We start from the raw sequence: 9,090 nt of genomic DNA on the forward strand, positions 1-9,090 counted from the left end.
GATGGACCTAGAGAGAATTATATTAAGTGAAACGGGTCAGGCACAGAAAGAGAAATACCACATGTTCTCACTTATTGGTGAGAGCTAAAAATAAATAAATAAATTCAGACACACACACACACACACACACACACACACACACACAAACAAACCGGGGGTGGGGGAGAAGATATAACAACTACAATTCCTTGAAGTTGATACAACAAGCAAACAGAAAGGACATTGTTGGGTGGGAGGGAGGAGAGGGAGGAGCGAGAGAGGTTTCGGTAATGGGCCACAATAATCAACCACATTGTATATCGACAAAATAAAAATTAAAAAAATTAAAAAAAAATACACAGGCCTAAAAAACAATGTGGAAAACACTTTGGTTTGATATAAATATTTACGAACATTTACTGTTTACTGGCTTTATAGAGCTTAACTCAGTATAGAAGGGGCACTGATTCTAGGACCTCCTACAGATACCAAAACCCACAGATGCTCATGTACCTGATATAAAATGGTCTAGAATTTGCATATAATCTATGTGTATCCTCCTGTATACTTTAAATCATCTCTAGATTACTTATAATAACTAATATAATAAAAATGTTATCTAAATAGTTGTTACATTGTATTATTTAGGGAATAATGACAAGAAAAAGTCTATACATGTGTAGTACAGACACGATTTTTTTTAAAATATTTTCAATCCATGGTTGGTTGAATACTCAGATATGGAACCAACGAATATGGATGGCCGAATATTAAAATGTTTAAGGTATGTGATTTACAAATTTTAAACACCTGGATCACTAACAAATAGGGCTTTTTTTTTTCATAGTATGCCCCTTGTGATGTTAACTACCAATGGTCAGAACATACTGTGAATTATTCTGTAGAAGAAAGACATCAGAGAAGAGCAAACAGAGGTACAACAAGCTAAGGTATCTGAATTTGTACAAGGCAAACAAATGTCGCAATCCTGGAAAAGCTAATTAAACTATTGTGATAGCTACAAGAGAGCTCAAAGCCAACTGATGCCCCATATCTGTGTATTTTAGGGCCAGCTTCAGTCAAACCAACCACTTATCTGAAGGCTGCAGGCTAAATGTGTACAACGTGAGTAAATATGACCAGAAACTCATCTCTGCTTTTCTGGATACCTGTGATCCTAGCCATTGCTGAACAGACTCACACCTTTGTTTCTCTCCAGTTTCCACTCTGATTACCTCACATTAGTGGAGAGTTCCTAAAGAACGAACCCTCTTCTTTTACAAGACTCTGTAACTTCTGTTTATACCCAAACAAGGACAGTGGTATGCCTCCCCTCCAGCATCCCTGTGTTTACAAGCCTGCCCCTGGTAGTAACAGTCACAGAACTTTGAGAGGGTCTCTAAGGACTTAAAGCTCCCCTGAAGCAAAGATCCTGTCCCTCAGTATCTAAGGAACAAGATGAGTCCTTCTCCCAGAGCCAACTGCTCAAGAAAAAGGAAGTCTTAGACTCCAGGCAATCTAGCAGCCAAGTAAGCTGCCTGCCTAAAACAACCAGCAGCATGACCAGTTTATCTATGCAAAATATGGATGCCTCTTTTAAGAAAGGATTTACAAAGCAAGGAAAAAATATCTATCATATCTATCATAGAATCCTCTAGCACATTTATACAAATAGCCAATACATTTTTAAAACATATCAAATATTCTTAAGGCCATCAGATACAAGTTTCAATTTCAGTTATGCAGCAGATCTCAACATAGACATAATTATTTTTATCTTCTGGATTCTTCTACTCAGGGAACAAAACACCTTCAATCAAACATCTGATTGTTTTTCCCCTTACTCCTTACTTCTTACTACTTACTGGTTTTGAGAACAATAAACATTAGTTTCACATAGCCATATCAGGACATTATAGTATAATCCTCTGACACATTTTACAGGAAAGGCTTTCTAGAAAACGGTTTGGATATAATTCAGCAATTATGATCTCTCACCAAGTGCATTATCACAACAGCCTATCCTTATGAAATTCTAACTTTTTCCTCCATACCAGGTAAACATTCTAAATGTGATCAAACAATCAATTTGCAATGAGAATTAGGTACTTCACCTTAAATATTATGTTCAGCAATGTAGCTAAGAAGAAAAAGTCTGGTTCACTTACTGAATTAGCGATGGCATGAATGACTCTAGCAAATCCCACTGCATCATTCAGTTCCTCCTAATTAAAAAAAAAACCATATATATATTATTGACATACATATATTCCTTATTTAAATGGACTGAAAACCTAGCCAAAAAAAAAAAAAAAAAAAAAAAAAAAAAAAAAACCCACTGATATTTCATATCAAGTTAGGTAGCTTTAGTTTCACATGCTTTGCACCTATCACCCCAAACAACTGCATCTGAAATGATCTAAGTACATACCTTTCTTCTGTTTTAGAACTCAGAATAGGCAAGTGGCAAATTATTCATTAGTTGCTGAAATAACAGTTCCTAGAGTTCATCCATCATTTTACATAATCTGTCAAAATTTCTATCAAGGTGTCTTAAAAACACAAACTTTTAGGGCCGGCCCTTGGCTCACTCGGGAGAGTGTGGTGCTGATAAAACCAAGGCCATGGGTTCGGATCCTATATAGGGATGGCCAGTTAGCTCACTGGCTGAGCGTGGTGCTTACAACACCAAGCCAAGGGTTAAGATCCCCTTACCGGTCATCTTTAAAAAACAAAAAACAAAAAAACCCCCACAAACTTTAATAAGTCGCCACCTGCTGGCTAAATTTAATAATGCTTTAAATTATGAGGAAACCCACCTAGCAGCTGACTGATTCAAAAGTCCTGATTTTCTTCCTTGACAAACGCATTTTTACAAAATTCTTAAAGCATAGCTCTCTGAGATTCATCCCCACCCACTTTCTTCTCTCTTATTTTCTTCCCCATGTTGTTTAAATAGGCTCAACATCTCTTCTACCTTGTAAACCCTTCCCTAATGAACTTTATGCCCCATCTAACTACTGCCCCATCTCCTTATCTCATCACAGCTAACTTGCTTGAAAGACTTCTCCACGCATTAGTTCAGTTTAACTCCCAGGTGCCTGAAGCTCTCTGCTCTCTGGCTTCATCCTCAATGAAATTGCTCATCTCCTTAAAACTATTCCCAAGACTAACAAGTGTTTGCCAGGATGCAGAGAAATGGAATCCCTTGTGCACTGTTGGTGGGAATGTAAAATGGTGCAGCCACAATGGAAAACAGTATGAAGGTTGCTCAAAAAAAAATTACCATGTCACCAGCAATTCATTTCTGGGTATTTACCCACAAGAATTAAAAGCAGGGACTCAGATATGTGCACGCCCATGTTCATACCAGCATTATTCACAATAGCCAAAAGGTGGATCAATGGATGAATGGATAAACAAAATGTGGTATAATACAACGGAATATTATTCGGCCTTAAAAAAACGAAGGAAATTCTGACACATGATGCAACATGAATGAACCTTGAGGACATTATGCTGAGAGAAATAAGCCAATCACAAAAGGACAAATACCATATGATTCCATGAGGCACTTTGAGTGATAAGTACCTGTCAAATTCATAAGACAGAAAGTAGAATGGTGGTTGCCAAGGGCTTGGGAGAGGGGAAATGTGTTGTGTAGTGGGTACAGAGTTTCAGTTTTGTAAGATGAAAATAATTCTGGAGAATAATGTTGGTAAAGGTTGCACAACAATGTGAATGTACTTCATACTACTGAACTGCACACTTAAAAATAGATAAATCGGTAAATTTTATATGTGTATTTTACCACAGTTAAATATAAAAGTTTTTAAGTAAATTTAAAAAAAAAAAACAAACCTACTCCCAAGGCTAAACCCAGTGCCAAGGGTAAATCCTTACCCTTACCTGTGTCTCCCCACCAATATTTCTCCAGCCCACCCCATCTAAGTGAACTGACTACAGTCTACCCAGTTGTTCTGATGGTTGGCTTGAGCATTTTCCTTCTCCCTTCCTCTTCCACCACCCACATCCAATCACAAGTTCAATGGATACTACCTTCCAAATATCTCCAGATTCTACCTACACTGCTACTAACTACCCTATTACTCCAGGTAGCCAACATCTCTTAGCTAGGTTACTCCACATATTAACTGGTTTCCCTGCCTCCAGATTTACTCGAATCTATTCTTCATACAGTAACCAGGGTGATGTTCCAAAAACGCAAATACAACCACATGAACCTAATCTCTCAGATCCCATGTTCTGAATTTTGTTCTAGGAGAACTAGTAAGTGCACATGAGGTTAGGCATAGCACTATTAGCTAATGGGCAGTGAAGCTCAGTGACACACAACCTGAATGATAACCAAGAAAACTTTCTTCAAAACTGCTTCATTTAAGTGGACACTGGTCAACCACGTTAGACTCATTTTGTGGCCACAAATAATGCTTACCTAATTTCTCCTTATTCTATTCTAGGTTTTTCTACCAATTCAATTCTTCTATGGTAGAAAACTACTCATTAAACTGAATCCAACATATGATCTAGAAATACACAGAAAGGAATAAATCAGTACTATGTTGCCATTTCTCACCCAAAGGAAACTAACATGGCCCAATTACCTGTTCTTTAGCATGTTTCTGCTCTTCCCTTCTTTTGCGCTCTTCTTCATCTACTTTGCTGATAACAATATATCGCTCCTTCTAAAAGACATAAAGCAGAGATACAATTTTCTGGAAGCAACTTGACCCAAAAACTTCAGAATTCTACTACCATTAGAAGTTACCATTTTTATCACTGCACAGTCTTTCATGGCCCAAATACAACAGAAAGTATTTTGAAATGCCACCAAAAGTTGAGCTGAGTTGCATTATAAACCAAAATTTTGCCTCTGCATTTTCATGACATTTTCCCAGGGTTTATTAATTCAACCCAACAGACGTCAGTTAAAAGTATCAAAAGACTATGAGAATAAGACATTTTCTATGAAGTTATGTTGCATTTGAATATGAATTTCTAAATAATTAGTTTTAAAGTAAAATTTCTATATCATATTTTATGAATATAATAAAAAAATCCTAGATTATGTGGTAATGTGCCAAACAACTCTTGCTTTCTTTCTCATGCTTTGCATTTTGTATCCATTAAACACACCACAAAACCTTCTATGTCAAAGTTTGAGACTTATCTTCCAGCAAGATTGCTTTTATTTAATTTCTAATTTGATATATGACTTAAGAGCAACAACCACTAAAATTCTAAAATTCTGCTAAAGGAACCCACCACTAGCCACCTATTACCTGTCACAGTTCTATCAGTGCACCTTGGGAAAACATGACAACAGCTATGCTTATGTTTATGACCCAGATTCTAAAACTTAATTTTACCTGCCCACATAACATGAAGCCATTTTTTTCACATACGCTCACAACTTTCTGCCATAGTATAAGAACATGAACTAACATTTGTATACTTTCAAGCTTACAAAGCATGTTCACTTCCATTTACCTATTGGATCACCCTAAGAAAGATAAGTATAAATCATCATTATCATGCTCAGCCTCAATACACAAATGAGGAAAATGAGGGTTAGAGAGCTTAAATGACTTGCCTAAGGTCACCCAGCTCATACATAGCAAAGCCTAGGTGTAAATTCTGACTTTTAACACATTAGTGTATCACTGGATGTGTTTAATGTTAGCCATAGATAATTCTTGGGGTTACCTTTTCAGTTTCTAAAGTCTCAACATGAATGCCTTTGGGATACCTAACGAAAACTTATCAAGCACTAGTTGAGAAAGACTTAATTTTAGGAAGAGACTTCATTAGAACTAACAGGTAAAATGCAAACAAAAAAAGGCAGGATGTCTGACATGAGAGGATTCCTCATCACTTCATCAAAATTTTCTTTAATGTTATTATATTGCTTTTATAGAAGAGGTAGAAGTTCTTATCTAATTATTACTTCCTGCACTGCTGTACGGCCAAAAAATCAACTATTTAGCTATAAACTACACAAAATGAGTTTTATTAAATATGAAATAATTATCACTACAATGAAGACTTTACATTAAGCCTATTCATAACATTTCAGCTCCTAAATGTTTCCCTTCCCCTTAACACACAGAAATGTATTTGATTTCAAATTAATTTTTTTAGGACTTAAGCATTTTCTAAAATGTCTTGCATCTCACAATACAGTCAACTCATTACCACACAATCAAATTTTTGCTTCCAAATATAAGCATTTCCTAACTGAAATTTTGAAGGTCTCTTTTGACTACATGGGGCACACAGGGGAAGTTTCAGATGTGCTGCTCTGCTGTAGTCTGGCATGGTAGTTTGCATCAGCTGAGGAGAAGGATCTGGAATGCGCACAGAGTAAGTTACAAGGATAAAGTGATAGGAAAAAAGCCTGGGCAAACCAGACAATGGTCTTTTCCTAGTATACGTGTCACTGGCAGATTTTAACAGAGGAACAAGGACCCCAAAGTCAAATGCAAACATCTATCTGTCTAATGCCAATGTTTAATTTTTTTTGAGGGTAAACAAAGAAAGTTCATTTGAGAACTTGGTATACAACTCCAGAATTGGGCAGCACTCTAGACCAAATGGTTCAGAATGCTCCCTCAATGTTCAATTTTTGAGTTAGAGAACCATTTGCAAATAAAATGAAAACATGGGAAACATCCCCAGAAAAACACATGCACAAAATTTTGAATGTTATTTCAGGGGATTCACAGACCTCCTGAAACCCATCCACAGTTTAACCCTATGTTAAGAACCCCTGTTTTAGAAAAAGTATTCATCTGAGTATTTCTTAGGTCTTAAAACCAAACCTTTACCATATACCTTCAAAGGACAAAAACACTACATATCCAGAGCTTAATGGATGAAGCCAAAGTGATAATTAAAAGAAATTTTAAAAGGCTTTAAGACATCCTTTAGAAGCAATAACAAAGGAAATAAATTAAGTGGGTATTCAGCCTAAGAAAGTGGGGGACCTTGGTATGGTCAAATCACCAAGAACTGCAGAATTTCTTTTTTCGGGGGGGGAAACAGCCTTTTAATTCAAAGACTTAAAGAAAAATGCCTTATTCTGGCACATTCTTTGGGGGGGGGGGGGTATTATGTTTTCATTAATGTATAGTGACAATTTCTCAAGGATTTGTTAGTACAAGTGATTTAATTTTTTATTTTTCTTGTAAAGCAGTTATACTGACTACTAAACTAAGCAAGACCAGACACTCCTCCAATGCCACATCTGCTTGTTGGAAACTTCACTGCAAGAGAAAAAAACATGAACAAGCTGCAGTCTGGATGGGCCTGATCCACTTCTCTACTTTAAGGGAAGCTAGATAGTGGCTGTCAGGACCTTGGTCCATGCAGGTCTGCCCACCTGCTGAGGTCTCTTGTCTCCTGACATGTAGCAAGTCCAAGTACAATACAGAGGACACTTATATACAATTTGCTGTTATTTCACAAATTCAAATATGCCTAAATTAAATCCTGCCACTCACAACATCACAGCTGTGTGTATATTGCATATATGTAGCACAGGTTTGAGATACAGATGTCAGTCTGGCCCCAATACACATTACTTAATGTACATTTGGTTTCAGTTCAGGAACTTACACCACTTGGTCAATAAACTTCTTCTGATCCTCAGGAATCACCACAGGACATTTGGAAGTGTTAGGAGACACATATGCTAGAGCTCCTGCACCATTGGCCTGTGAACGTTTTTCGTCATACTGCTCTCTTAACTGTCTTTCTTCTTCCTGATTCAAATATGGAATTCCTAAACATAATTTTTTAAAAAATGTATTAGTACAAGTTCAACATAAAATTCTTTTAACAAACCAAAGAGTCTAAAATACTCAGGAAAGATTTACTATATTTAGTGATGTCTCAAAAAATCAACACAAAAAGGCAAATGATTTCAAATTGTGTTTGTTCATTCACTCATCCATTCCTTCCTTCTTCTTTCACCAAATATTTATTTGGCATTTAAGCTGTGCCAAGCATTGTATCAGGCACTGGGGAACTAACAGTGAACAAGCAGATACATCTTGGTCTTTAGTGCATAAAACTACTTCCGACAGAAAAGATGATCAGAAAAGGCTTCTGTGAGGATCAACCCAAAGGACGAGAATGAATCAAAAATGCAGAGAGCCTGGAGAAGAATATTTCAGGCAAGAGAAACAAGTATAAATACCCACAGGATGAAAATGACTTGGACTATTCCAAGTATAGCAAGGAAACTGGTCTGGCCAGAACATGTGAGCCAAAGGAGAATGGTCTGATATCAGATTGGAGAGAGGATTCAGCAAGACTTTGCAGGCTCTTACATGTCATGGTAAGAAAGTTACTTTACTCTAAGAGTGATGGGACACCCTTAGAAGGTTTTAAGCAAGATAATTACATTTTCTGCTTCATTTTTAAAAGGTCATGGTGACTACTGTGAGAATGGAAGGAGGGAGATCAGTTATGAACAACTATCCAGGCAAGAGATGACAGCTCAGATCAGAGGTCAGTGAACTTTTTCTTAAAGGGCCAGATAGTAAATATTTTAAGCTGTGGGTCATACTGGGGTCTTTGTTGCAATACTCAACCCTGGCATTGTAGTATAAAAGCAGACATGTATAGGCACAGCTGTGTTCCAGTAAAATTCTACTTACAAAATAGGCAGCTAGCAGTGGGCTACCATTTGTGACCCTGGTTTAGACTATGGAGATGGCAGGGTAGATGGAGAAAGTGATTTTCAAGATAAGAGAGAGAGAACTTACTGATATATTGGAGGTGAAAGATAAAGGGAAAAGCAAAATCAAGAATGACACCTACCGGGGCCAGCCCGGTGGCGCACTGGATAAGTGCGCCACTTGGGAAGCGCGGCGGCGCTCCCGCCCGAGGGTTCGGATCCCACATACAGACCGGTTCCCGCTCACTGGCTGAGCGAGGCGCGGGAGCGACACCGAGGGTTGCAATCCCGTTGCCGGTCCCCGGTCCGGTAGGGGGGCAACACTGAGGGTTGCGATCCGTTGCCAGACACGGAAAAAGACAAAAGACGAAAAAAAAAAAAAAAAAAAAAAAAAAAAAACCCCCCCC

At 37.6% G+C, this 9,090-nt stretch overlaps 1 protein-coding gene across 1 annotated transcript in view; it reads right to left on the reverse strand.

The window, feature by feature from the left end:
- Positions 1-9,090, reverse strand: part of PARN (poly(A)-specific ribonuclease) — a 142,835-nt gene that overhangs the window by 119,411 nt on the left and 14,334 nt on the right. The window contains exons 4-6 of the mRNA XM_008580142.1: positions 4,605-4,685; positions 2,148-2,204; positions 868-878 (exon numbers count right to left, since the gene is read on the reverse strand). Of these exons, the coding sequence (XP_008578364.1) occupies positions 868-878; positions 2,148-2,204; positions 4,605-4,685 (149 nt within the window). The remainder of the gene's footprint in view (positions 1-867; positions 879-2,147; positions 2,205-4,604; positions 4,686-9,090) is intronic.

This window comes from Galeopterus variegatus, unplaced genomic scaffold (assembly GCF_000696425.1).
Source record: "Galeopterus variegatus unplaced genomic scaffold, G_variegatus-3.0.2 Scaffold2033, whole genome shotgun sequence".
Lineage (NCBI taxonomy): Eukaryota > Metazoa > Chordata > Mammalia > Dermoptera > Cynocephalidae > Galeopterus > Galeopterus variegatus.